At 55.8% G+C, this 27,966-nt stretch overlaps 9 protein-coding genes across 9 annotated transcripts; 4 read left to right on the top strand and 5 right to left on the bottom strand.

Moving 5' to 3' along the window:
* Window positions 1-2,184: 2,184 nt before the first annotated feature.
* UV8b_05754 (uncharacterized protein) lies at window positions 2,185-3,312 on the top strand (the record flags this gene model as incomplete). Its single annotated transcript, XM_043143251.1, has 1 exon — window positions 2,185-3,312. One exon carries the CDS (start codon window positions 2,185-2,187, stop codon window positions 3,310-3,312), a length of 1,128 nt encoding a protein of 375 aa, XP_042999184.1.
* Window positions 3,313-4,183: 871 nt separating this feature from the next.
* Window positions 4,184-5,171, top strand: UV8b_05755 (uncharacterized protein; the record flags this gene model as incomplete). The annotated part of the gene is made up of 3 exons (XM_043143252.1): window positions 4,184-4,216; window positions 4,672-4,735; window positions 4,813-5,171. The coding sequence occupies 3 exons, from the start codon at window positions 4,184-4,186 to the stop codon at window positions 5,169-5,171; spliced, it is 456 nt and encodes a 151-aa protein (XP_042999185.1).
* Window positions 5,172-6,087: 916 nt separating this feature from the next.
* On the top strand, window positions 6,088-7,638 carry UV8b_05756 (uncharacterized protein; the record flags this gene model as incomplete). Its single annotated transcript, XM_043143253.1, has 1 exon — window positions 6,088-7,638. One exon carries the CDS (start codon window positions 6,088-6,090, stop codon window positions 7,636-7,638), a length of 1,551 nt encoding a protein of 516 aa, XP_042999186.1.
* A 133-nt stretch (window positions 7,639-7,771) lies between these two features.
* On the bottom strand, window positions 7,772-10,154 carry UV8b_05757 (uncharacterized protein; the record flags this gene model as incomplete). Its single annotated transcript, XM_043143254.1, has 2 exons — window positions 7,772-9,182; window positions 9,274-10,154. 2 exons carry the CDS (start codon window positions 10,152-10,154, stop codon window positions 7,772-7,774), a joined length of 2,292 nt encoding a protein of 763 aa, XP_042999187.1.
* A 1,025-nt stretch (window positions 10,155-11,179) lies between these two features.
* Window positions 11,180-13,901, bottom strand: UV8b_05758 (uncharacterized protein; the record flags this gene model as incomplete). Its single annotated transcript, XM_043143255.1, has 3 exons — window positions 11,180-13,317; window positions 13,394-13,721; window positions 13,788-13,901. The coding sequence occupies 3 exons, from the start codon at window positions 13,899-13,901 to the stop codon at window positions 11,180-11,182; spliced, it is 2,580 nt and encodes an 859-aa protein (XP_042999188.1).
* Window positions 13,902-16,683: 2,782 nt separating this feature from the next.
* Window positions 16,684-17,747, bottom strand: UV8b_05759 (uncharacterized protein; the record flags this gene model as incomplete). Its single annotated transcript, XM_043143256.1, has 2 exons — window positions 16,684-17,663; window positions 17,723-17,747. 2 exons carry the CDS (start codon window positions 17,745-17,747, stop codon window positions 16,684-16,686), a joined length of 1,005 nt encoding a protein of 334 aa, XP_042999189.1.
* Window positions 17,748-18,462: 715 nt separating this feature from the next.
* UV8b_05760 (uncharacterized protein) lies at window positions 18,463-20,073 on the bottom strand (the record flags this gene model as incomplete). Its single annotated transcript, XM_043143257.1, has 2 exons — window positions 18,463-18,990; window positions 19,099-20,073. 2 exons carry the CDS (start codon window positions 20,071-20,073, stop codon window positions 18,463-18,465), a joined length of 1,503 nt encoding a protein of 500 aa, XP_042999190.1.
* A 443-nt stretch (window positions 20,074-20,516) lies between these two features.
* On the top strand, window positions 20,517-21,757 carry UV8b_05761 (uncharacterized protein; the record flags this gene model as incomplete). Its single annotated transcript, XM_043143258.1, has 7 exons — window positions 20,517-20,567; window positions 20,683-20,700; window positions 20,795-20,998; window positions 21,083-21,152; window positions 21,302-21,498; window positions 21,579-21,611; window positions 21,704-21,757. The coding sequence occupies 7 exons, from the start codon at window positions 20,517-20,519 to the stop codon at window positions 21,755-21,757; spliced, it is 627 nt and encodes a 208-aa protein (XP_042999191.1).
* A 437-nt stretch (window positions 21,758-22,194) lies between these two features.
* On the bottom strand, window positions 22,195-27,820 carry UV8b_05762 (uncharacterized protein; the record flags this gene model as incomplete). The annotated part of the gene is made up of 3 exons (XM_043143259.1): window positions 22,195-22,770; window positions 22,869-27,293; window positions 27,386-27,820. 3 exons carry the CDS (start codon window positions 27,818-27,820, stop codon window positions 22,195-22,197), a joined length of 5,436 nt encoding a protein of 1,811 aa, XP_042999192.1.
* Window positions 27,821-27,966: the final 146 nt, after the last annotated feature.

A 27,966-nucleotide genomic window follows, 5' to 3' on the forward strand; every position in this document is an offset into this window, starting at 1 on the left:
ATTGACGCAACGGAGCGATGACAGCGGAGGGAGCATTTGTCACTCAGGTGCCCAAAAGGCGCGGCGAAACAGAAGGGGGAGGGCGCACTGATGTCGGGACTGAAGGCAAGCCGGCTGAGGAGACGGTCCAGGGCAGCTTCACGGACATGCTGGAATGCTCATGATGACGAAATGCGTGATTTGACACAATAGGTACGCGGGTGCTAACGCATTCGTGAGATGAGCATTGTCCGCAAGGTTTAGTTCCAACGTCGGAAACGTATAGGACGCCGCCTCTTATCCACTGTTTCAAACTCAAAGCCAGGCGAAACGTCGTGAGCCCGTCGGCTAATAAGAGCAATGACCGGGGCGGGGAGCTTGGAGACGGCGCCGTGCTAGCCGATTACGGCAGACCACGTATCTTGCGCTTGTTAATCGGCCTGACAGCCTTGCTGAGAAAGCGGCTCGGCATTCAAGATTACCCGAGGGCCATGACACCGGACGAGTTGTTGATATTTGCCAAGTACCCACCTGGAAGCAGGATTTTTTTTTTTGAGTTTTTTTTTTTTTTTTTTTTTTGAAGAATCCTGATAGTTGCGGGGAAAACTCGGCTTGAATGGGAGTTTGTGTGGAAGGGAAAAAAAAGTGGAGCCTCGGGTATTGGCGAAATTGCTCGCATATCACAAATCTCACGCACCAACTCGGACACGGCGGGCCACCACCGAACCAACGACTGAACATAGGTACGGAGTAGGTAGGTTTTGCTCCCGGCACTCGGGTTTCCTATAAAGTAGTCATGAGGCACTAGATGCTGGCCCATCTAGGGGTTCCTGACTAGACCAGCTAGCGTATCAATATATATATCCCACTCTCTCTACTCCGTACTCCGTACTCCGTAGGCTGAATGGAAACCCTGATGGACAACCACTCCGTAACGCCTTCGTACGGGGTACAAAGCAGCCCTGGCTTTCTGTGCGTGCCTGCCCGGTACACGGCACATGGCCCACAGTAGGCTGTAGCCATCCGGGTTCTCACGAGCCGCGACGTCAGGGAGCCATGCTCTACCGAGCTGGGATGCACCTGCCCAGCCGTCTTGACCACGAGGGCCCGTCGCTGCAGCCGTCGCAGCCTCCAATCTCTCGTAGCCCTTCTTTCAGCCGTCAGTTCCTCTGGCCCTCTGTTGGACGAGCGCCTGTGGTTTCTGGCGGATATTATTTTTTTTTTCTTCTTCTTTCTCAGGCTGGCATACGATTTGCGAGAGCTTTGCTCGGACACCATCTCGCCTGCAATCTATGCTGTTTGTCGCTGCCCACCCCAGCATCGCACAATCCTTCTTCATGTCCATTCTTCTTTGGCGTTTCCTCGCACTCTGCAAGCATCCATAGCGGCGTTATTTCTACAGCCTCCTCTGTCGACTTGCCTTGACATTGCAGTACTCCGTACACAAGGCTCCAACAGCAGCAGCAACAGCAGCAGCAACAGCAGCAGCAACAGCAGCAGCAACAGCAGCAGCAACAGCAGCAGCAACAGCAGCAGCAACAGCAGCAGCAACAGCAGCAACGACGACGGCGGCAACATTAATACACGCGCTCCTGAATAAATGACTGAAATCTACTGCACTCATTCAAGGTTGCGCTTTAAGCTTAAGGGGGGTGTCTTGCATAGCGCCCACGTTGGTGTCAGCTCGCCGGGCTCTTGGACAGACATCACAAACTATCAAAGTCATCTCCACATTCGTCGGGCAACAATCGTGTCGACTGCTGCCATCATCCAGGTTGCACCGACTCCGCAGTGATAGGTCCCCGTTGGCCAGCCTCAGCAAATCCAGACCAGGTAACGAACATCTTACCTGTCACAATCTATCACTCTTTGTCCATCAGGGTGCATTAGACCCGTCGCTGTGTGGCTGGGCCGAGTCTTCCACCTGTGGCCTGGCAAGCAGAACGAAAGTGGAACTGGGTCAGTGGCCTCAGCCGACACTGACTCGCAAAGCTATAAGACCTCGCTGCCCTATTGCTTGCTGCTGTGTGAGAGAAAGGGAAGACGCGAAGCAGCACTCTTTCACCTTTGGCGTCGCTGTTGTCGTCGTTCGTCGCGCCAGGAAGAAAAGGGAACAAGGACCCCCGTCAACGCAAGACTGTTGAAAGCGCGTGATACCAGCCTTGATCACCTCCTCCGAGCGGGTTGCGACACAAACGGTCCGTCATGGCTGAGGATGAGCAACCCAGCTGCGATGGCCAACCCGTCGACCTGGGCATGCGTGGCCTCCGCGTGGCCTCCATCTTCATCATCCTCGTGGCCTCTCTCGTCGGAGCCCTCACGCCCGTGCTTTTGGCGCGGCAGAGCAAGATGCACGTTCCCAAGTTCACCTTTTTTGTTTGCAAGTACATAGGCACTGGCGTCATCATCGCGACCGCGTGGATGCATCTGCTGGACCCGGCCATAGACCAGCTAGGCAACCGTTGTGTCAAAGACCGTTGGCTCGGAGACTACCCCTGGGCTCTGTGCATTGCCCTGATGACCATCATGGTCATGTTCTTTGTCGAGTTGATGGTGGCTCGCTTCGACCATGATGACGAAGCTTCCCACAGTCACGCCGTCGGATCCGACTCCAACTCTGACCTGAACGAGGCCTTGGCCCTCAAGAGGTCATCCAAGGAGACGGACAAGAAGCGGGTTGAAGCCGAGCCGTGCCGTCACGACATCGAGAGCCAGGGCGGCGGTGCGCGTCGAGGCCCCGACCCGACCACGATCCCGGGCCGCCCCGACGACGTTAGCTACCCCCCGGGCGGTGAAGACCATCTCGCGCACGGCAAGGATCACAAGGAGGGCGACTCGCACACCTCGCTGACTTCGCAGCTGACTGCCATCTTCATTCTCGAGTTTGGCGTCGTGTTCCACAGCGTCTTCATCGGCCTCACGCTCGGGACCACTGGTTCCGACGAGCTCAAGATTCTTCTCGTCGTTTTGGTCTTTCATCAGATGTTTGAGGGCCTGGGGTTGGGGTCTCGGATCGCCGTTGCCAGCTGGCCCCCAAGCAAGCAGTGGCTGCCGTATGCTCTGGCTCTTGGCTTTGCGCTTTCCACCCCCGTTGGCATCGCTGCCGGCATCGGCGCTCAGCCCACGAATGCTGCCACTCAGAAACTCGTCAACGGCATCTTTGACTCCATTTCGGCCGGTATCCTCATGTACACCGGTCTGGTCGAGCTCCTCGCACACGAATTCATGTTCAACCCTCACATGCGCCGCGCACCCCTCAAGATTCAGCTGTTTGCCTTTGGGTGCGTTGCGTTTGGCGTGGCTATCATGGCGTTGCTGGCAAAGTGGGCGTAAAATTGCGGAACTGGTACGAGGAAGCGGTGAACGACGGTGAATTTGTCTCTTGTGGGACCAGACCAAAAAAAAGGCCGTGTCTTTTGGGTATAGAGGGAGTCTTTTCTTTTCTTTCAATAATGTCTTTTTTTTTTTTGAGAGATCATCAGCGGGCTATTTGACTGAGCCGTATTCCACTGTTACTGGTATGCCGCCCCCCCAAAAGTCCGGCAGCCTTGGGCCTCAGTTTCAGCACGCGCTTAATGTGTTGAAGATGTAACAATATGAGGTTAACATGGGTATTTTTACACTGCTGCAGGGCAGCAGGAGCGAGGATACATGAGTCACGTAAACACGGGAGAATGAAACATAGCAAAGACAAATTTACTAGCATGATCCTTTGGCAGGATGATGATAGCAGGAAGCTCGCAGAAGCCCTGCGTGAGTCACGATCCGGCTTTTGCAGGTGCAGCGCTGGAATCCCTGAGAGGCCGGGTGCTCATGTGCACGAGATAAGCAATATAAAAATGAAGCAGCCAGCGTCCCTGTGCAGGCAACGATGCTTGGCGCGCTGAGATTACGTACATGCAGTCTGCGTCGTCCTGGCCGAGGATGCAAGCTTGCAGCAGCATGAGACGGAGCTTGGGCATGTTAGGGCGCCAATGCACGTGACTTGTAAGCGAATACCCACATCGCTTCAGCCCCAGCGGCCCCGCGCAGCTCGTTAGTCATCCTGCCCCACCAGGGCCGCCGGCCCTAAGTCGTTCCCATCGAGAAAAAAAAAACATGCCCAATGCTAAGCATCATCCGTTCAGTCCTCTTCTCCCAGCAACTTTGCACGCACCCAGCTCTGCACCAGCAACAATCCCTCCCTTCCCTCAACACCGCAAAAATGGCTGGCGGAATTACCGTGCGCGACGTCGATGTAGGTGTTTCCTGAGCCGAACCTTCCCGTATTTGTCAGAGCAAAAACACCGAGAACATGCCTTGCCAGCGTGCAGTGCAGTGCTGTGCCTGCTGCACGCCTGGCCGTCATCGCTCGCGTGTGTGGTGGGAAAACCCGCGAAAAGGAATCAAGGGCCTCTGCCAAGTCTTCCCGCCGGAGCAATGAGCAACACCGAGCCGGGACACACGAGTTTTGGTTTTTCACCCCGCCGGGCGATATGAAAAGATGACCCCGTGGAATCACCCAGGGAAAAAGAAACTCATACAGAGCATCATCAACAACAAGACGACAAACTCGGGTGTGCCGGCAACGTTGTGTCCTGCGGCGCGGGCAGACGCTCGAGGCCCGGTCCGTCGGGGTGTTTTGAGGAGCAGGCGCGAGGGGGTCGCAAGACTTCTGAAGACGGAATGATGCTAATGGGTTTTCATTGCCAGGCGCAAAAGTTCATCAACTCGTATGCTGCGTTCTTGAAGCGCCAGGGCAAGCTGCCCATTCCTGGTACGTGCCGCCGCCCGCTGACGTTTTAACCCCCCCTCCACCGGGTGAAGCATCTGGCCAAAGCTGACACGCAACAGGCTGGGTCGACACGGTCAAGACCGGCCCGGCCAAGGAGCTGCCCCCCCAGAACATCGACTGGTTCTACGTGCGCGCCGCCTCGGTCGCCCGCCACGTCTATCTCCGCAAGACGGTCGGCGTGGGCCGCCTGCGCAAGGTCCACGGCACGGCCAAGAACCGCGGCAGCCGGCCCTCGCGCCACGTCGACGCCTCCGGCTCCGTCGACCGCAAGATCATGCAGGCCCTCGAGAAGATTGGCGTGCTGGAGCAGGACGAGGAGAAGGGCGGGCGCCGCATCACCCAGTCGGGCCAGCGGGATCTGGACCGCATCGCCCAGACGACCGCCGAGGCGGACGAGGAGGACGAAGACGACGAGTAGACGCGGCAAGCAACAGCCCGCTTTGATAGATCCAAAAAAAAAAGAAAGTCAAAGCACGCTTGTTTCTGTTCCCGCAATTTTTTGTTCTTTTTTTTTTGTCGCATATCATGACCGTGGCGCGTCACTTTGGCCTTGCAGGTTTACCAGCTGAGGTGAGGGTTGGCAAGGGGGAGAAAAGCAGGCGGCACTTTTTTGTCAAACGGCACGGGCGCTGGTTCTCACCAGGGCGTCTCTGGTTTTCTTTTCTTTTTATTTATTCCCCTTAGACTCCAATGGATGAAATGAGGGTTTCGGTGTCATTCGGCTTCGATCAGGCTTCGACCCGTCCAGCAGTCCATCTTCCCCCTGCGATGCCCGCTGTGACGGATGTGAAGGTAGACGAGGTTGCCGTTACTTGCTATTTTCCCTGCCTTTACTACCGCTTTTCGCCTGATATTAGCGCATGGTGGAAGCTTGCCATTGCCATCGCCACTGCCATTGCCAGCCAGCTGCACAGTTGACAGAAAGGCTTTCCCGCCGACCGCCACGACTGGCATGCCAACCACCTGTCACGGCTTTCCTGTTGGCCAGGTGCCACGGCTCGCAGAATCACCGTCGTCACTCAAACAATGGTGCTGGTGTTTCCGAGACGGTGACCAGGCGATGCCTGCGCAGCCTTCTGGCACCTCTCGTGGCACCTGCCTCGGAGCTTGACAGCTGCGAGTGCTCGAAGAGCAATGCCGCGCATCGTTGCGTTAATGCCCAGATCCCAGCTTTCCTTCTGGCTGATGTGTATTCAAAAAGGACCTGTTTGCAAGACCTGCGTGCTGAGCATCGCCACCATCGCCACCATCACCATCGCCATCTTGCCTTGCGGCGCTTCTAGTGCAGGCATCCGTCCACAAGCGCGAGTCGAGTCCGCCTTGCCCCAGAAACCATGCGCACATCCTTCATCCACAACCGCCTCGAGGAAACACAGCTGCCTCGCGGCTTCGCCGCCCAGCAGCCTCCCTCCACGAGCCGGCGGCCAGACACGTCTCCCCCGCAAACCCCCCCCGCAACATTCGACTCCCGCTTCTGCCTCCCGCAACCGTTCTTCTTCTACCACGTCGTCGACGCCGCGGCCGCCACGCTGCAGGCCCAAGTCCTCGGGCCCAACCTCGGCGTGACGTTCTCGCACGAGCGAGCCAGGGCCCATTCCGGCCAGGGCCGGATCGGGAACGCGCTGAGCAAGAAAACCACGGGGTTCCTGGCCTTCGTGGCCCCCGGCACGGCGAGTCGGACGGTCCTTGCGTGGGCGGAAAGCGGCCATGGCCTCCTCGATAGAAGAGGCGACTCGCTTGACGCGCAGCCCGGCGTTTTGCGCAACGCCCGGTGGACCGTGAGGGTGCTCGAGCTCGCCTGCGCTATGGGCATCAACATGCGCTCACCGTTCGACCTCGGAGACAGACGCGGCATTTTCCGCGCCAGCCACGTCGAAGTCAAGCTGGCCGTGCACGCCGTGTACGTTGTCGCGCGGCTGCTCGAGATTGCCGGCCCATCGACGCGCCTGACTCTGCGTCACCTGAACGAGCTACGGCGGAGGAAATGGCACGACGGCTCGACGCCCTGTTTCGAGATTTATTTTTCCAAGAAGAACTGCCATCTCTGCGGCAGGTACGTAGAAAAGCTGCAGAAGCTGACCGGCCTGTCGATACAACTGTTCTGGAAGGATCGTCTCGTCAAGATTGAGTATGCGGACGGGGTCGTCGAAGCACAGGCAAACACGGAGCCGAGGGCTGAAGGAACGCCCGAGGACGAGACTGCGGACGAGACTGGGGACGAGACTGGGGACGAGACTGGGGACGAGACTGGGGACGAGACTGGGGACGAGACTTGGGACGACACTGCGGACGACACTGCGGACGACACTGGAGACGACACTGCGGACGACACTGCGGACGACACTGCGGACGACACTGCGGACGACACTGCAGCTCCTGCCGACACTGACATGATTGGTCTGACCGACGACTCGGTCGCAGAAGAGAGGCGAGGACCGAGGGAACCATCACACCAGTCCGTGCAGGAGCCGCTGGCAGGTTTCATCGACGGCTTAGCATACTGCCTCGGCCAGTTGGTGACGTCGCCCAGGACGGTCCGGGCCGCGGTTGTGGCACTGGCCAGGATTGCCCTGCAGCAGAATGCCCATCGGCAGAATGCTCATCGGCAGAATGCCCATCGGCAGAATGCCCTTCAGGCTGGCCATGGGATTCGGCGACCCAGAACGCCTGCAAGCATGGAGGCCCGTCCAAGATGGCCACCCACTGGGCCGTTTGAGGGGCGACGTGCGCAGAACCGAGACGGGGATCCTCAACCAAGAAGCTTGGTCTCACAGCTGGACGAGTTTGCGGGCTCGAGGGCGAGAGCAAGATCGCCACGGCCGTACTCTATAGCGAGGGGCGAGAGAACATCCCTGCGAAGAATCGAGCGATCGCATCGTGTTTAGCAATGTCCGGAGCGGATGGAGGTTCGAGTCGTTGTCCGCTGCGACACATTGTCAATTAGTGCGTGCCATGGGAAATTTAAAAAAAAATAAAAAATAAAAAAAAGAAACCGGTTCGCCCTGCAGTGCATGCCTTTTAAATCAAACGGGCCAACTCCTGGATTTCCCTTCGAAAAGCCCCCCCCAGCGCGTCAACAATGACCATCACGTTCGGAGCAGCCACCTCGGTTGTCGGAGCGGCGCCCTCAGCCTCCAGCTTGCCGCCGCCGACGCCCGTCTTGCCCTGGGCGGTGGTGTGCTTGACGTCCTTGCCGCATCTCGGCGGACCCCTGGGCTTGCTAGGCGTAATGGGCGTCTCGTCCAGCAGCGCCTGCCAACGCGACAGGTATACGCCAGGGCCGCCTGCGCTGGTGGTGCCCGGGGGCAGGCCCGGCGAAACAGCCGCGAGGCACCGCATGCGTGCGTGGGAGTCGCTGCTCAACGTGGCAAGATACGCAGCATGGGCGTCGGCAGCCTCGAGGACGCTTGTCTGGGTCTTGGCGTCGAGCCCGTCAACTAGCCGGGTCAGGATGGCGGGCATCGTCTTGTCCGCTCCAGAGGAGACTGGAGCGGCTTCGTCAAGGCGTCGTTTGCGAAACTTGACAACCACGCTGTTGCTCCAGATGCGCAGCTCCTCCCAAAGACCGGGACACTGGCTCGCCAAGGCGTGGATCCACCTGTACAGCAAGCCCCTGTTTCTCTCCAAGAGTTGCACGTAATCTTCCACGCTGGCGGCCCTCTCGCCTGGAGACCCAGGCCCAGGCCCAGACCCAGACGCGGGCGGCCCCCTTTTCGGCTTGCTGATGCCGATAAACTCGTCGATGAATCCCTGCACGGCTTCAAAGTGCTCCCCGAGGTCGATGTTGGAGTGTATAGCCCTGATGATGGGCTCGTACGCGTCAACAGCATCCTTGATCGCCTGGGTGAACATGTCGGGCGGCTCGCGGCAGATTGCCAACGCAATGCGGTCCCTGTCCCTGACGGACAAGAGAGCAGAGTAGTACTCCAAGCACTGTTGATGCTGCGACTCGGTCAGGCCCTCGTTGAGCGCGGGGCTTGAAGCGTTGAAGATGCTGGTGATGATGGACTGCGAGTTTTCCTTGCTCGCCAGTCTCGCGGCCTCGTGCTCCGACCTCGCGCCCTCCACATGGCATCGGATCGTCCGCAGCATGCCGTCGCTTGGGCCGTCTTTGGCCCTCTCCACCCTTTCGGCAACCTTCCTGAACTCGCCCGCGTCCCAGGATAAAACGAGGGATATGATGCGCTGCAGCAGGTTCATGCCGTCGTCTGCGTTTTGCGTCAAGCCGAGCCAGTTCGTGACACTGGTGACGCTCAGCTTGGCAAGCAGAATACGCATCATGCCGCGAATCATGATTGCCGGGTTGCCGATGCGGAGCGTTTGCTTCATCATTTTGTAGGGAACAAGGGAGTGGACGTTGTCCATGAGCTTGAGGAGGTACTGCCCTTCGGGGGACAGCACGAATATCTGGTGCACCAGCGTTGCGATGCTTTTTCAAAACCGTTCAAGTGTCAGCCAAGGATTGCGACGGGTAGCAAAGAAAGGGGGGGGAAAATCCGAGGCAAGAGCCAAAAGCGTACTGAAAGATGTTGTGCCTCGCGGATGCCTCCACCGTCGGCGACAACTTTTCCAAGTCATCCGATTCCACAAAGTGACGGAACAGCTGGTTGACCAGGTCGCCGTAGACCAAACCCTGCATCACCTCGCCCCAGGCCGCTTCCAAATCATCGGCGTCGGCAAGATTGTATGAGGACTTTGTCGCAGCACTGCTGTCCGTCTTGTCCACGCCTCCCAAGAGGCCGCGCCCAATCATCTCAATAAGAGCGCTGGCTCCCGTCGCCAGCACTTTTCGAGTGCCCAACGCTCCCTTGTCGTAGCTTTCCGACAGGTCCGCTTCTCCCAGCCTGGCCAGCAAGTTCTGTATGCGGACGCTCCAAAAGTCCCTGGGCAAGCTGCTCACCCCTGGAAGAGGCAGAACAACTCTGGCGAGGAGTAGCTGCAAAATGGGAGCGGCGGAAGCCATTTGCGAGTTGTCGTCGCCATCGCCACCCTTCCTACGCCCCTCGTCCAGGTCCTCGCCCTCGCCCTCGCCTTCGCCTTGGCCTTCCTCCGGCCCGTCTGCATGCTGGGCACGCACAACGGCCGCGCTTGGTTGTCTGGCCACGTCGGAGGAGGACGTGAAGAAGGACACCGGCGTCCTCGCGCGCGGAGTGCTCGGCGCAGTGGTTGATGGGGTTGTGGGCAAGGTGGCGGTCTTTTTGGTGCTTTTTATCTTCTTGGTCGTTTTAAACGGGAAACCATAGCTGCTGATGGCGTCAGGGCCGGTGAAGCTGGTAATTTCAGCATAAGTCTCGTGGTGAACCAGGACGTCGAATATTGCCGCTATCTGATTTTGGGACAGCGCAGATGCCGATGCTGGTGCCGATGCTGATGGCGATGCTGGTTCCTCCTCGTTGGTCATGGCTCAGGACGCACCAACTCCAACGCACGGTTAGCCGCAGTCATTGAAGCAGACAAGTTTCCAGACGACCAGCGCAAACGGGATGGCAAACGACGAAATGTGGAGAGGCTTATGGAGTAATTGCACCTTGCCATCAGTTATTTCGTGACCAACCCAACCATGTTTGTGGGTTCGGGTAACCTGCAGGCTGCCAACCAGTAGGAGGGAGGTACCTAGATCAACAGGTATCTGTAAACATGACGCCACGGACCTCACAAATTGACCCCGCGACTCCGTACTCTGTACCGAGCTTCACCTGCCATCGCCCACATCCAGCACCACCACCTACCTAGCTAATACAGCCATTCGGTGCGCCGTGAGAAATGTAGCAGCACAAGGATGCGAGACAAGAAGATAATACTGACGTAGGTACCTATCGGCAAGCTACCTGCTAGAAGTGGGGAGACATATCGCGTCCGTGCCGATATGTGAGGCGTCTCCAACAAAGCATCATCAAAACAGAGCCTTGAAAACGTAACCAACAGACCACACAATACCAACCACTTGCCGACAAAAATGTTCGTCTTCCACGTCTTCCACGTCCTCCACGTCCTCCAGCCGTCTGCAACATGCTCCCGGTTCGAATTAACCCATTCGATTTAATAGGTACGGTTACATTCAACACTGCACCACATAACACGTCTTCACTGGAATACGCAAGTTGCATACAAGACCAGTCCCGATTCCCTTTTGACTGTTTCGATTCGACCCTCCATCCACCCCCCTCTTGCTGTCAACCTCTTCTGCCCCCTCGATTCTGTCCATTAGTGTAAGGTGTTCCAGCCCAGCAGACGCAAGGAGAAAGCCGCGATAGTAGTAGTGACAACAGTAGGGAAAAGAAAAAAAAAAGAAAAAAAAACCACCAAGCGAGGCGGCATCATTTGGTCCATTCATTCCGATAGCCATGGGTATAGTATCCTGTTTCCCTTTTGTTTTTCTTCCTCCTCAAGGTTCTTCATCAACAAAATAGACTCGTCGGCACATCCCTAGCGACCTCCGATGGGCTGGCTGATGTTGGGACCGTTCACCTCCAACGGAACGGTCAAAGGATACCCCGGCGTGTTCTTGCCGTTGACCACGACGCCGCGTCCGTTGAGCGCGCCGCCGCCGTTGCTGCGGCCGTTCGTGCCGTATCCGTTGGTGTGACCGCTAGCGAGGCCCGCCGTGTTGGCAGCGTTGTTCTGTGCGCTGCCCGTCACCTGGTGCGGCTTCTCCTCAATCTTGGGCGCTGAAGGTATGTCGGTGCTCTTTTTGGCGCTGCCGATGGAGAAGACGGGACTCTCCCACTTGTCTCCCTTGCGCGAAAGCTCCTTGTACTCGGTGGCCTTGGAGCTGATCCCGCCTGGCAGCTTGATGTCCGGGAAGATGCTGTCTTCGGCCGTCATGGCAATGTTGACCTTCTTGTCCGTCACCACCTCCTTGGTCTTCTCCTTGCCTTCCAAGTAGCGTTTCTGGGCAGCATCGTAGTAGCGCTTGAAGAAGTTGGCCTTGTCCTCAACGTCGCCGGCGTTGGCGGCATCGGCCTCCTTCTTAATCTGCCAGAGCAGGGCGTCCAACTTGTTGCACTCGTCCTTGATGGCCTTCTCAACCGCTTTCTGAATAGGAGAACGGAGAAGGGTCAAGGCAAGTGGCTTGACCAAGGCGAACAACAGCTTGTGACTCGATTGCTTGATCTTGATCTTCAGTCCCTTAAAGTCAACGTCAACCTTGTCAACTTTGAAAATGTTCTGACGGTCCGACTTTTCCGCAGTCGCAACCTTCATCCGGAAGGACAAGCCGTTGCCGGGCAGGATGATGTCGGCCACGCCCTTGTCCGTCAGCGAGGGGAATCCGCTCTTGCGATTGACGTAGAAGCTGACGTCGCGGAGGTCCATCTGGATGCCGGCAACCTTGACGTCAATCACGTTGTGTCTCTTGCTGGCAATCTTCTTCCGCCCCCACCTAAAGTAGTGCTCGCTCGCCACCTCGGCCACGTTGGGCATGAAGTTGTCGCTCTCCAGGACCAGGTTTTCGATAATGGCGTCGACTTGCGGGTCCGAATACTCAATACGCGGGATAGGAATATAGTTCATGTTCACCAGGGCGGCGGGGATGATGATCTCGGTCAAGTCTTTGACGAGGTGAGGCTTGAAAGCAGACTTGCCCCTGGCGTCGTTACCCAAGTGCGTCAGGAGACGCTGCACGGCCTCGCCAAACGCCTTGTTCTGGGGATCCTTGTCGAACTGGTCGGCTATGAACTTGGCCTCGTCCATCACACGGTCGGTGTGGGTGCGGTACTTGTCGCGGAGCAGGAACCTGCCCTTCTCGTAGATTCGGTCCCATTCCCTGTTGGAGCTTTCGTCCAGAATGTAGCCTTGTTCGAGGAGACAGCGTCGCACAAAAGTATCCATCTGCTTAAACCAATCCTTGAGCTCGGGGTCTCTGTCTGCATCCTTGTAAATCTGGCCGATGGATTCCCAAAGAGCCGAGGTGGATGTGCCGTTGGCGAAGCGTTCGATCAATGTCCGAAGGTCCGCCTCGGCAGCTGCGAATCCCGAGCGCGCTTGCTGAGCAGTACCTTGAGAGTCTTTTCCAAGGCTGCGCCCGTGAGCCCCATAAGTCTCGGCAAGGCGGAGGAGGGTTTGGATAGCCCTCGAGTAATCGGGGTGCTGCTGGCATTCCAGAACCATCTTCTTGAGGCGGAATATAATCTGATCCTTGCGTTCTTCGGGCATCTTCTTGCTGAAATACTCCTTGGTTTTGCGGCGATACTCTTCGTTGCGCTTCTTGATCTTGTTCTTTGTCTCTTGGTCCAGGTTTTGATCAATCTTCTGCTGCGCGTTCGTTTTCAGGGCATCTCGACCAGCAGTGTGGTCGACTCCCCGGGAGTCAGCTCCTCTGGGCAGGGCTGCGTCAGCTGTCGTGTTGGCAATGTCTCGGGCGTCCTTCTTAACGTCGCCCCCGTATAGTTCCTTGGCCTGGCTTTTCAGCTTATCCTTGGAGAAGTCGGGCTTTTCGTGCCAGGTGTTGTCCTCTGCAGGGCGGTCGATCTGCGAGAGCTGATCCTCTGACGGGCGAATACGCCCAGCAGCATTGGTAGCAGCGTCGCCAACCATGTCGCGGAACAGAACCACAGCGTCACTAACTGGTCGTTGCGTCAGCACACCGCACATGCGAATCGGTTTTTGGCAGCTGGAATTGTCAAGCCTGAATTCACTTACGCAACTTGCGGAACTGGCCGTTGGTGATGAGCAAGGTTCCCAATGTTCTCAACCCCTGGAGTGCTTCGTCGCCGTCGCGTTCGATCTGATCCTTGTTGATGGGCGCATTTGGGCTCTGGACACTCTTGGGGTCGAATTGGGTGGTCTGCCAAATAAAGTCCTGGACCAGGTTGCCCTCATTCTTGGAAAGCAGGAGATTTTTTGCCAAGCGGACAACGTCTCGAGTATCGGCAACGAGCGTCTTGCCGTCTTCGGACAGCTCAGAAGGTGGGTTGTTTAGAGCCTTGGAGGCGAGAAAGCTGTTCAACGCAACATCGATTTGATCGTTCTAAAACCGAAAAAAGTGATTAACGCTGTGGGGAACGATTCGTGTGAGGGACTGGAGGGAGCATACCGAGGGAACTTTGCCCAGCTTGAATGCACTGAATATGCCGTAAATCTGGAGTTTCCGGTTGATATCCGCCTCCTTTTGTTTCACGTCGGTAGGCTTATTGACGTTGGCGGCCATGTTGGGCTGTTAACAGTAAGCTTTTGATAAGCCCGTTCAGACGAGAAATTGGAAGAGGAATGGGTCTAGTCAGCAAGAGTACTGTCCACTGTCAACGACAATAGGCAGCGGTGTGCTTCGCGGTGCGATTTTCAGTCCAATCCAGTGGAGACCAGTTTTCTAGAGACCTTGGTGTTGCGGTCAAAAAATGCAATACGAGGAATAGAGCGAGAAGGCGATTCGTATCTGGGTATCACAAAATGAGGATCGTTTTCAGGTTACAATGGGTATATCGGGGGGTACTATTAGGGGATGAGGGTATAATATGGAGAGCATAGGGGGAAATGAAGGAAGAGGACGAGAGGGCGGGCTGCCCCTCAGGGCATGAAAGAGCTTATAAGTCAGGAGCAAGCAGAGAGTAGATGCTGATGCTAGGAGACGAAGCCGAGTTGGGAAAGCACAAGGATAAGAGCAAGGCCGAACTGAGCCAACTACCGAATCAGTCGGACCAGGCGGACTTGTGTCAGAGAGAAAGAAGGAAAAAGCTTGGTTCAGCAGGGGGTGGTGGTATGTAGTGAGGCTAGTGACGTTGAGCAGAGCCAACTGCTACGTCATCGCCAGTGCGACACCAATGGATGTGCGGAACGGAGCTCCGTAGCCAAGCGGCAAGGTGGGTCAGTCACCACTGATGGCTGCGCTACGGACTGGTGGTGGACGGTGGACGTTGCCCAAGAGGTACATACTGTACCTGACCGGTACATGTATCGAGCGGTTTGGCCTGCAGCCGCTGGTGCGTGCCAGCAGCTGGCGGCCCCCATGCCTGTCAATGGCTCCAGCACTAGCGACTCTGGCTGGGGATCCCTGCTGGCTGCATGTGGGCGCACCGAGTCACCGACACGACACGCAGGGAGGGCGATGCAAGCTCCGGTGCCCCGGACTCCCTCAGGACCTGTGCTGCGGATCGGTGATCTGGTGCATTTGTCGAATTTGTCGATGGGACTCTGGCAAGCCGATCCAGGCTTTTCCGGACTCCAGCTGCCGTGTCATTGTCTGTTTGATCCCACGTTTTCGTCGACGCAAAGCAGCTTGTTTTTTTATCTCTCCTGTCCCGTCAGGTCCATCGCGCATCAACTGCTACCAGGTACAGGTAGGTACCTTGGAAGTACCTCGTGGAGGTGTGGTGCGGTACCTTGGAGCAGCAGCGTCACACTTGCAAGGATAAGTACATACCGTACCTAGCCGTGGCTGTGCCGACGAGACTTGACCTCGGCATAGCAACGCACGCATTCCTTTTTTCTTTGCTTTCCTTATTTTTTCTTTCTCCCTTTTTTTCCTTGTCTCGACTATCGAAGCTGATGAAGCCGACTTGTCCAAGTTGACGTTTAGCGCGCTCGCCGCGTCCAAGCTTTTTCTTTCCCGCATCGATTGACGGACAATTGGAGTGTATGCTGCGTGGGATTCGGGACGTGGCCGCTGCCATTTGAACGGAGCTGGCACGGGCCAATGCACCAGTACTTGCATAGCGTCAATCTTCAGCACGCACGCACCAAAAAGGCTTCTGTCCAAAAGGTTGCTTGGTTCTGCTGTAAGTTGCCGCTACCCCGGACACCCAAGTTGGACGACGTGCAAGACAGAAAACCCTGGTGCCTACATACATGTAAGCATGCTCTTGGAACCGGCCCAACTCTGCTTTCGCCAGCCCTACGGAGTACGGACGTACAATGCCATCAGTTGACTCGTCAACCGGCCTGCCTGGCCTTTGTCCAACCTCGCCCTGCTGGTTTTCCTGCGCAGCCAAATATCCATGACGTCAAGGCACGCCCGATCCTGGCAGTAGCACCGCGGCGCAACCTTCCTTGCTTGTGGCCCGTCGGCACTGCCGCAGCAGCCCTGCAAGCTGACCGCTAATTGAAAATTAAAATGCAAAAGCAAAAAGAAAAAAATAAGGGGGAGTGAAGGGCGGGAGAAAAAAAGAAAAAAAAAAGAAAAAAATAAAGAGAAAAAAAAAGCAAGAAAGAAAAAAAGGGAAAAAACTCCTGCAACAAGATTTGGTCAGTGACTGCAGGCCCGTGTTGTGGTGCCCTCAATGCCATCGCATCGTGTTTCTTCTGCTCTGCACTCTGTAGGTATCACATGGACGATGACCCCATACCCAGCCTAACTTGCTGCACAAAACAATTGACCCTCCTGTTTATCCGGCGCTGGGGATACAAACAGGTTGTGGGCAGTTCGCTGCCGCTGCCCACGGTTCTTTTTGCCCACCCCCTTGCGGCGATGGATGGATGGCATCATACCTCCTCCATCATGACGCTCAGTTTTGCGACCGGCATGCGCATGACATCTCATGACGGCGTGGGCCGTTGCCCGCTTAAACTACGTCCCGCTTTCAGCCTGACAAGGGATGGGATTGCCCTGCAAGCCTGTCGAGAGCAAACGGACGGCAAACAGGGCGATGCAAGCCTCGGTATGCCCGGCCTGTGACTGCCAGACGCAACGCATCACCCCATTCTTTCTGATCAATCATCTCGGTTCATTCGCGGGATGTCCTTGGTGTGTGATTGTGATTGACCAACCTGGTGTTTCGACCCAGATGGATGCGGATGCAGTCGGCAGAGTGAGTTGCTCGTGCCATTCGTGAATCATGTTCTATTCCTATCCAGCCAACGCCATTTAATGTGTTGTTTCCCACAAGCCCTCGTACACCAGACATTGCAATAAAAAAAATAAAAATAAAAAAAAAAAAAAAGAAGAGGAAAAGGACGAGCAAGGAGCGCGTCCAAACGCACAAAGCAACAAGGAGCCATCAGGACGGCCGTGCACTAAACACAGTGGCCTTGACATCGCACGCCATCAGACCAGACCTCTCCTTGGTCGCAATCAGATTCATGTCCTTGGCCAACTTGTCCATGGCCCTGTCCTTACCGGCACAGCAGCCGCCACCGCCGAGGCTCTGAGCCGCCCTGTTGCGCGTCAACCCAGTCGTCACTTCCTTCATCTTGAGGCTCAGATCGAGCATCTGCTTGCTTCCGTAGTCGCGGTTCGTCAGGAGCGGGCTCTGGCTCAGCGTCTGCACCCAGTACTTGTGCCACAGCAGCTCGAGCAGGTGGGCGTCCAGGGTGCTTTTGAAATGCGACACCTCCAGGCTGTAGTATCTGCTCGCGTGGGCGCCAAACTCGGCCGCCTTGGCCAGGGGCACGGCCTGGAAGCCGTCCGAGGCCACGGCGGCGCCCGGCTTGGCCTTGTGCGAGCTGGGGTACGTGCGAAAGGCGCCAATGTCGACCTTGCCCGCGCTGACTGTGCGGTCGGGATCGATGACCACGGCCAGAAAGGGGTCCTGGAACTGCTGCTGCATGGCTTCCGTCTCGACGTCGATCCCGCTCAGCCAGCACCCGTAGCCCGGGTGGCTGTGGTACCAGCCCACCACGTTTTCCTCCCGACCCTGGGCGCGGCACAGGTCGAGGTATTCCACCAGGTACTCGTTTGCTTCGTCTTGCACGTTGACCCGCGTCTCGGTGCCCTCGACCGGCAGCCTGAACGCGTCAGTGACGACAAACGTGTCGCCGTCCACGTAGCCCTGCATGAGACCCATGACCTCGAGGTTGCCCCCGGACCGCGCGTGCATTGTCATCTTGATGAGGGCGACGGCGCTGATTCGCACGTGTTTGAAGTAGTTGGGGCTGCGGAGCCACGGTCGGGCTTGCGCTGCGGCTTTTTGTGCTTGGGCATCGTAGTTGTAAAGGGCATCTCGTTTGGGATCGACCAGTTGGACATTGTTGTCGAGTTCTAAGCACATCGTTTAGTCTGACTGTAACGAGGGAAATTCTTGCCAAGGCAGGCTTTACCCCATGATCTCAAAGCAGTCTCCATCTTCACGAGCCCCCGCTGTCGCCTTGACAGCCGTGATGATGGTGGGGTGGGGGGGGGGGGAGGGGGGTTGTTTGGAATCTTGGGATGGGGAAACAAGAGGAAGTTGCTCGAGAGCGAATCGGCGGCCAAAATTGTGGGACAATCCTTATCGATAAGGGTGTGTGCTAGGTACCTTGGTCAGTTTGCACACCGCGGTCCGTTATGCGATTGTTGCGACGCTGCGACATGTACGGAGTCGACGCCACGGCCGTGTGACTTTTGTGCTTTGACTCTTGCACTTGTTCGGGTGCGGGAGCATAAAAGTTGGAGGCATCGAGTAGTAGCCCAACTGAATGTCAAGGGGCGTGTTGACCCGATACCAAACTTGGTTAGCTTGTCTTGCCAGCCGTTGAACAGCCGTACGCAGTTCTAGACGGGTTTCGACCAATCATGCGCCTGTATCCGTCCCCTGAGGTTCCATGGTCTAACGGTCATGACTGCGGATTCTGATTCCGCCAGCGAGGGTTCGACTCCCTCTGGAACCTTGTGATGTCTTTAAACGAAGCAATGGAGCAGAATTTGTTTTTTTTTTTTTTCTTTCCCTCCAGAAACATCAGTCGACAATTCGGTTCGGCCCAGGATCCCTGACCATCTTGGTGCAACTTGGCACACATAGGCTTCGCTCCAAGGGGACTAAATCTTGACGCTTCTCATCATCCCATGCCGTCTATTTACGTTACCCTTCCCATGCCTTCTTCCTTGGCCTCGACACCTTGGCCCTCTTTTTCCTCTTTCCTCCTTTATGTTTACCCTTGGCTGCTTTTACGACGGCAAAATTCCCATCTCTGAGGATTTTCAAAAGCTTGCGACCCGGCGAGGGCGGGGAAATCAACCTCGCTGCAAGGCCGAGATACACGTAGCTGTCGGCGTTGCGGTTACTCAACCTCTCCAGCACAGCTTTCCTAATGCCATGCCAACGATAGCCCCCATCTTCAAAGTATCCATGCTCCGTCCGATACTTCTTGTCAACCACGTGTGTCAGTTCATGAAACAGGGTCGAGGCTGGCGATGTAGCCATGTCGATTGCGGGATTCGCGGCGTATGTTGCCTCGCCGTTCTCCTCCCTGGTCGGCAGGGCGTCTCGCTTTGATTCCTCGTCTATTTCCGAGCGCTCTATTTTCTCCATCGTTTTTGCGCATAGAATGATGTGGTTGGCCCACGGGCTTTTGGCTAAGAACTTGTCAAACGTTCTTGCATAGGCGAGCTGCGAATGGTTAGCTTGCCTCTTTTTTTTTTCTTTTTTTTTTTGTCCTTGCACAGGGCACGGGGGCACGCGAGACCAAAAAAAAGAAAAGCAAAAGAAAAAACTCACTACTTTCAAGGGGTTGTTCTTTGAGTCATATTGACACTCGTCGTACTTGATTAAGTCCTCGTGGAAATCTAGTTGGATGGTTCGATCGCAAGACAACGTGGCTGAAGGCTTTCCAGCGCAGGTCATGTGTCTAGTGAAGTGGTTCTGGTTGCAAAAGATGACCACCTCGTTCGGATCCGCGTCTCTGTAGATGCCCCAGTCGGGTTGGTCGGCTGGTTTGTTCGACCTTGCCCCCGGGTCTTGCGGGTGCTCGAGTTTCCGGCGCTTACTACTACTGGTCTCCTGTGCGGAAGAAGAGTCGCGGCGGAATGGTTTGCCGAGGAGGAGCACATGTTCAAGAACCTTGTCGGCATGCCGCCAGTAGCTGTTGGCAGTGTCGGGCTGGCCGTTTGTCAGGATCTCGGGCATGATGAACTTGATTGCGTCGATTTTGGCGTCGTATACTTGTTTGCCGTGGGCTTGCAGTTCTCTGACGGGGTTGAGGTAGAGCAGGCTTTGCGCGGCCGAGACGAGAGAGAAGGTGGATTTTATGACTGCGTTGAGGTTGTCGATGCTGCCATGGCAAGAGCTGTCGATGATGTAGGCGTTGCCGTGGGAGATGGAGGCGAACAACGAGAAGGCATAGGTGATGATTGCCAGTAGAAGGGCCATTTCCTCGTTGCGATGAGGGCCTTCCGGGCACCGGCGATGACCCCGGTTGGAAGGACTTGGTAACTGGGATGAATGAGGGCTGTCCTGACTGCGAGGAGGGAGGCAGTTGAGGTGGTAGCACGAGCATCTGATTGCCGGAGCGGCGACAATGGGCTTCATGAGTGCTTCCGCTACTTTGTAGCCGACAGTCAAGCCAAGGGCCTTCCAGTCCGGTGCTGGTGCCGGTGCCCATGTCGTGCAGTGCGTCTTTGCTCCGTCGAGGTCGAGGTCTTGTCTTGTCTTGTCACCCTCCTTCCTTCTTTCCACGCTGACAACACTCCACATCCTCCAACTTCCTTTTCGCCAACACAATGGCCGCAACCGAGCGCAGCAAACAGCCGCCAGAGCCCTCCGAGTGCCAAAAATACAGCAAAAAGACAAACAGCCGCGCGGTGCCCCTCCCCAGCCGTATCCCACATCGCACGACGCTCTGGCCGGGCCGTGGCCCGCATGCGGCTTGCTGCCCATGATCCAACCTCATCTCTCCGCCTGTCCAAGGCTCACCAGGCGGTCCAAGACTCTCCCGTCTTTGCCCCGAACAATAGCTGCCCGCCAACGCACACGCATCGCCGAGTCCCATTGAATGCGACCGCAAGACTTATTTATATCACCTGGGGCCCCTCGGGCTCTCCCACCGCGGCAATCTGCACCTATGCTCGCGAAAACATCCCGTTACCGTCCTTCTCTCCGACTTGCAATCCGTCCAGGATTCCCCTCTATCCCCAGCAATGAAGCTCTCAACCAGTCTTGGAGCAAGTCTCTATGCAGCCATAGCCACCGTATGTTGGCCCCCTTTGTACTCACCCATTTGCAAAAAAAAAAAAAACAAAAAAAACAAAAAAAAAAACCAACAACGCCTCCAAAATACACCTGCGCTGATGAGACTTTGCCTAGGCATCATTCACCAATTCTGTACGTTGGCGCCACCAGGCATCCGAATCGGACAAGGCTGCCTGCCTGCCTGCCTGCCTGCCTGCCTGCCCACAGTTCTGACTTGCGGATCTAGCAAAAGATCCAACCCCGGGAATACGACTTTTCCGACGTCAGCGGAGCAATGTGGCAAGGAGAAATCCACCCCGGCGAGAAGCTCACGCTCCGCGGCACGGTGCAAGACATTTCCAAGTCCATCAGATCTCTCAGCCCGTCCTCTGAGGGCCACAACTACACCGCGTCTGCACCCGAAGCGGACAATGAAAAGCGATATGTATGGGTACGTCGAAACGCTGCCCTTTTCTGGGCTTTCCCCTGCCGTTGCTGCTCGGCTTGGGCGCTGATGGGTTTTCCAACGTGGCAGGTCGAGAGAAACATTGACTGCAATTACGGCGACTGGGCAGACAGATCGACGACGTGGAGAGGCATTACTTGTAGGTGGCGCTAGCCTTTGCTCTTTCTGTCATTCCTATCCTTATTGCTACACCCCGTACAGGATGTTTTGGTTTTCTGCCGTTTCTATACTTCATCCCCTTTTTGTCTTGCTCCGCCTCCCCTTCCAGCAATGACCAACACATCGCAGATCTCCGCGAGAGCTACAACGGCAAAATGCAATGCACTGCCAGGCCGGGCTTCGGTCCCGGGCGCGGAACCTGCTCTCGCGTCAGCTGCGACAACGGCGTGGGTATCTGGTTCTGCAACGACAATCTATACGAGTACATAGTACCCTGCAGCGTTATTGCCGACGTGGCCGATCGTCTCATCTCCCAATGCTTCGAGGTACGTCGTTGGTTCCGAGCCGGATGGGCAAGAGCGTCAAGTCGACCCGAGAGAGTGCTAACCCTTGTTCCCTTTTCCAGCCCGACGGCGACGTCGTCAAAGTCAGAGGCCAGGTACGCGGCGGGAATATGCCTCCCTCCTTTTTATCTCACCCCTCTTTTTGTTCGCTGCTCTTCTGTTTCATTGCCCCTGACAAAACTTGTAGATCTTCTCGGTTGATGATTGGAATGTCATTGTTCGGAGCACGAGCTGTGGCTGATCTTTGGGTGTACGCCAACGGCAATTACTGCATTGTCCGGTACCTGCGATGCCGGCGGGAAAAAAGGGCACAAGCCGCGCGAGGATTGGTATCTGCAAGGGATCTTTGTCCTTGCGCTGATTGCCGTGTTGGGAGACTGGCTTCGTGACGGAAATCGCAGCACCATCTTGACCGAAAGACCCCCCTCTGAAAGACGAGCTGGTTGACACAACATCAGGTAGATGAAGAGAATAAAAGGACGTCACGCTAGACAACCCCTCGCATGCAATCCCAGACCCATTCGTCAGTGTCGCTGCATTTTCCGCGCTCCCTTGTCAACTGGCGAAAACATCATTGTGCGCGCGCCGTCTTGGGGGCGCATCCGGCACCCCCGAGCGCTCCTTTTCGGGAATAATATGCAACATACAGACATCGCCCTTGGCCTCCAGCCGTGTTCCTCATTCCTCCATTTCCTCGCCTTCTGCCGCTGCCGCTGCCGCTGCCGCTGCCGCTGCAGCCTCGGCCTCCTTTCTGGCCTTGAACAGTGCAGCCCAGTCCTGGGCCTTGCTCATCACCTTGCCCTTGCCCTGGGGGTCCAGCTTTGCCTCCCAGGCAGCCCATCTGAGAAACCACTTCTTTGCCTGCTGGGGCTTCAGGCCCTTGACCCGCGTGCGGCGCTCAAACACGTCCCTGACAGCCGTCGAGTCAACCTCGGAACCTGCAACGCCCATCTCCAAGTCGAGCAGCTGGTTCCACAAGTCTCCCTTCTTGGGGTACGTCGCCAAAAGCCCCTCAAACACCGTTCTGCCGCGTTCTGGTTCGCCGCTCGGTGAGCGGAACTCCAATGCTGCAAAACGACTGGCAATGCTGGCGTGGTGCTTCCTATCCAACTGTTGCGTTGCTCGAGGTAAAAGCGCTCTGGCACGCGCCGGCTCCTTCATACTGTTGAAAAGGAAGTGGCCGTAGTTGGTCCACACGTTGGGCACTCGTGCACCAAACTTTTTCACCATCACCTCGAATAAGGAATCGGCAAGCTGTCAATAATGAATTAGTACGCATCGCCCGTGCCTCTCTTCTCAAATGAGAGTGGGGGGAAAGGAAAAAAAAAAATCGTCAGAGGGATATCGCGTACCTTTAGCTTTTCAGATTGTATGTAGATGCTGGCCAGACGCTCATGAATCTCTAGCTCGTCGTTGTACTGGCACGCTCGCTTGAAAACTTGTTCAACCGTCGCCTTGGTCCCGTACGTGACTTCCAAGTTGAGATACGCAACCCAGACATTGAGCTTCTCTGCCTCTTCCCTGATGTTGATGCTCTTGATCGCTCGTTCCGCCACTTCCCTAGCCTTGGACAATTCACTGACTTGCATCTGGAACGCCATGTAGGCGATCCAGAGCTCGGATGAATCTGGCTGACCCAGCAAAAGTCGTTCGTAGTCACTAGACGTCTGCGGACCGTTGACATCGAGCTGGGCCGTTCTGTCGACGTCCATCTCGGCCTTTCTTCGCTTCTTCTTCTTCTTCTTTTCATCGTCTTTGTTGTCCTCCATCGGTGCATCTTCGTCTGAATCTTGCGCCAACTCGTCAAATGGATCAGCTGCCCAACTAGCCTTCTTGCCGATTGCAAGACCACTTGATTTCTTGGCTGGGGTATCCTCCATTTCCTCATCCTCATTACCCCCCTCGGCATCTCTCTTATTTCCCGCTGTTTGGTCGTCGTCGCCGTCGTCTTCTTCATCAGAGTCCGCATCGTCGCTGTTGTCAAGAAACTTTGCCAGCAGAGCCTTTTCCTCCTCTGTCATTTCCTCGTCATCTGGATCATGCTCCTCGTCGAGGGCAACTCCATCATCTGAGCCATCCGAGTCCATGTCTGTATCCTCGTCAAACAGCGAAGGCTTCAGGCCAAAGCTGATTTTCCGATCACCTGCATCGACGCCGAGTACAAAAGCCTTGACCACATCACCTTCCTTGTAGAGTTTCCTGGCGTCTTTGACTTCCTGGTCGGCCATCTGGCTGCGGTGGCAGAGACCGCTGACGTTCATTGAATTGTCGACCAGGATAAAGGCTCCAAACTCCTCAACCTTGCGAACCTTGCCTGTGACCACCTGGCCGTCCTCGATGTCTTTGTACGTAATCAACGGTGTGTACTTCTCGTCCACGACCGAAGCTTTCAAGCTCAGGTCGATTTGATTCAGTGCAGGGTCGACGGAAAGGACGCGGCCCTTGACAAGCTGATCGACCTGAAAATTGTCTTTCCAGTCCTTCAGAAATCTATCCGACAGATTGGCAATCTTGACCATGGCGGTGACCCGACCACCAAGCGATACAAAGAGTCCCTTGTCAGACACGTTCTTGATGAATCCGCGGACAACATCGCCAGAGGCTACCTGGGATGGTTTCCTGATTTCCCTGTCAACCACGGCAAGGGTAGAGCTCAAGATGCGAGACGGACGCATGGAAAGTCTCAACCTCTTGTTGCTAGCATCCACCTCGACGATGGAGACTCGGACAATTTGGTTCTTCTTGTAGTGCAAAGTGCTCGCATCGTCGTAGCTGTCAGCCATGTCCGGAAGGTGCACTGGTCCAGAGACAATCTCGCTCAGTTTCACCATGACGTGTCTCTCGTTGACTTTGGTAATCTTGCCAGGCAAAACCATGTTTTCCTTCAGAGAAGCCCAATCGGCGCCCTGCGAGTCGGCAGACGAGCGGGCTGACAAATCAAGGCGGTTGTTTTCCAGGTCAACCGACGCAACTCTGACTTTGAGCGCTGATCCGACGGGGAAGTTCGATTCCAAATCGTTGAGAAGAGACAAGTCATTGGAAGCGTCCATGGCTGAGATTCTACCCCGGACGTTGGGGGAGAGGTTGACCCAGAGAAACTGGGACGTGACGTTGTTGACGTAAGCGATGTGGGAATCGCCAACCTTGAGAGAGTCGAGGGAGAGGGGAGTGGGTTGCGCAGACTTCATGTCGCTCGGCTTGGCTGTCAACTCGAGGACGGAATGAGCCGAACGATGGGAAAAGGGCAGGAAACGGTGGTCCTTGGCATCGTGAACGCCAATGATCTTCACCTTGAGCTCTTGCTTCCTGCGGAACTTGTCCAGAGGCTTCTTGGGATCGACGAGATCTTCCCACCTGTCGAAAATCTGGGACACATCCACTCGCCCTTGAACTTGCCCATCAACCAGTTGCACATTGAGCTGCGTGTCTTTGACAGAGGTGATTCTCACTCGCGCGACTGAACCGCAAGCCAAGCCGTCCTCGGGAGCTGCAGGTCTTCCCTTTGCCTTCGTGCCGACCGTCTCATCAGGGGCTTCGGCGGAGGCAGGGGCGACCAGAATGCGCCGCAAGTCTTGGATGACGGAGGTGATTTTGACTTGGATGGACTCGTGCTTGTGCATGCCGAAATCCGGTTTGGACTGAGCTTCGGTGGGTAAACGAGATTTGGGCAGCAGAGCCGTGAGGCGACCAGCAAACTCCACGAATACGGCCGTTTGCGTGATGTTTCTCACAAAAGCGGGAACGACGCTGCCCTCCTTTGCTTGTTCGAATGAGCCGAGGAGCTTGCCTTCCTTGCAGCCGTCGATCAGACTTGGCTTTTGGGTCAGTATGATGGCCCTTCGCTGCTCGTTTTTGTACAGGACAAGTAGGCCAGAGAGCGTCTGCCCAGCTGAGACGCGCTTGAATGCGTATTGGTTCTTCGACGTTGACTTGTCGGTAAGATGACCAACTGGGAGGATCGCCTTGAGCTGGGTGTCGACGAGCTCGACAAAGACTTGATCTTCGGTTTTCTGGCTGACCTTGGCAGAGACCAAATCCCCAACTTTGAGATTCTTCAGTGCAGCTTGCTTGTCCAGGCCGAAAGCACCGGGATCTTTGCAGGAAACAATAAGGCGGCGCTGCTCCGGGTCGGCATCAAGAACGTGAACGTTGACGACTTGTCCGATACGGAAGTGTTCTGCGGGGTCGCTGATGTATGCTTCGCTCATCTCCGAGATTGGCAGAAAGCCCTTCAGTGAGCCGTAAAACATGATGTGAGCGCCATTGTTCTGAAACTTGATGATTGTCCCGAGGGCTTGCATGCCGACGATTGCGTCTTGGTACGATTTGATTACTGGAGCATCAGAGTTGACGAGCGTCTTCTTGAGGGTAAGTCGAATCTGCTTCTTGGACGGATTGGTTGACAGGACTCGGGCCTTGACCTTCATGCCCTCTCGAAACTTCTTTTCGGGATGCTGCAGCTTGATATCGGAGAGGTGGCGTTCGGTGACAAGGCCAGTGATGCCCTCGGCAACCTTCAAGATCAGACCGCTGACGCCTTCTTCCTTGATGACCAACTTCTCGATTTCGCAGGTGACGACGGCTCCAACGGGTACATCCTCGAGCCGTATGTACTGTTGCTCCAGTATACTCTTCTCGAAGGACAGGTGGAATAGACCGTCCAGTTCGCTATAGCCAACGACACGGCCTTTGTGCACTGATCCAACCTGATACGGCCCGCTCGATTCGTACAGCGCGTCCACTTTACCGTCCTTTACACGTGAAATGTGGACAAACCCGCCGAGACCGGGAATTCCGACATGCACGAAGAGTCCGATTTCCGTCTCCACACGTCTGACGGTACATTTTTCGACCAACGATGAGATTGGAAGGGCTGTAGTAGGAAGGCTTTTGGCGTCTTTGTCGGAACGCTTCCGGCTCAGCGACATGACGTGAGGAAGCAGAGAAATGCCGAGCTTGGGTTCCCTGGCGGTCGGAAAGTTGCAAATGACTCTGGCCTTGACTTTTGACCCGATCTTGTAGGTCGACTCGAGATCAGTGTCGTTGGGACCGACGCCGGAGTGGATGACATCGGCGGTCACATTCAGGGAGCCTAGGACTTTGCCTGTCAGGCCACGCCTATCCAAGTTGTTGATGAGCACGCTGACCGCGGTGCCGGGAAGGAACGTGTTGATGGTTGTGGCATCCGATGGTACGTCCTTGACGCTGCCTAGCTTGCCCTGCCGCAGAGAGAGCTGTGCCACATTGCTGTTCGATCCTCTGCCGGTGACGTGGCAGAGAAACACGGACCCCTCTTGAAGGCGTGCTTGGTCCATGTCGGAATCAACTTCTCCAAGGGGCAAAAACGCGCGGAGGTCAGGGATTCCGAGGTCCATGACGCAGCCGCGGTCCTCGACGCTCACAACGGCGGCCATGACGGTACTATTTGCCACAACATCATCTTTGCCCAGTCCAGAGTTGGATTCTGTTGGTCGGATGGAGAGCTCAATTTTCCGCCTATGCTTGCCAACCAGAGACTCGTCCGCGGTAGAGACGACGTAAACTCGCAAATACTGGCCGACGGTGAACATGGAACTGAGATCGACATCGCTTTCGTCGGAGGAGTCGTCTGCATCATCCTCGTTTTCTTGCGCAGTCCCTTGTAGTCGATTGGTCAATTGCTCGGAAATGGCGACAACGGAAAGGTTGCCAGTCAAGTTATTTGGGAGAGCGACTTCTAGATCCAGGTTGTTTATTCTCGTGATTTGGCCGAGAACGAGTGAGCCTTTTACAAGTTTCTGTGCCCGATATCTGTTAGCAGGAACTCAATGGTTACTCTGCCAGGGAGAGAGAGAGAGAGCTCCAGATGGCTACAAGAAAGGGGCTTCACCTTGAAGTTGAGACTCTCCACCTTGACAGAGTCTTGAGCGTCTTTTTTCTCAGAGGGTTTCTTGCCGCCTTTGAGGGACACTTTTCTCTGTTTGTGCTTCTTCACGGCTTTCTCGCTGCCAGTGTGGAACTCTTCCTCACGGCGAGCGTCTGCCTTTGCTTCCAACTGAATTTGCTTCTGTTCCAGCGGAGTCAGCACACTTCCACCACCTCGCGGGAAAATCGGTTCTTCGTTCTTCAACAGCGAGACGACCGGATGCTTGGGTCGGTTGCTGTTGCTGCTCGATTCAGATGGCTTGTTGACGGGCTTGGCTGCTTGTGCAGGTTTGGCATGGGCGGGCGAATCCGATTTCGAGGGTCGGCCGTCTTTCGAATTCCTGGCAGACTTGGCTGGAGGATGCCCTCCAGGAGCATCCTTGCGCTTGAGGTTGCTCATAGCGACGAGATGCGGCAAGGAGGGTGATGGCTCGCTCGCCTTGAATGCGGAACTACAAGTTGCATGGACGTCAAACTGGTGGTTTTTTTTTTTTTTTTTTTTTTTTTTTTTTTTTTTTTTTTTTTTTTTTTGGCTCTTGCCCTGCG

This window comes from Ustilaginoidea virens, chromosome 4 (genome assembly GCF_000687475.1).
Source record: "Ustilaginoidea virens chromosome 4, complete sequence".
In the NCBI taxonomy this organism is placed as follows: domain Eukaryota; kingdom Fungi; phylum Ascomycota; class Sordariomycetes; order Hypocreales; family Clavicipitaceae; genus Ustilaginoidea; species Ustilaginoidea virens.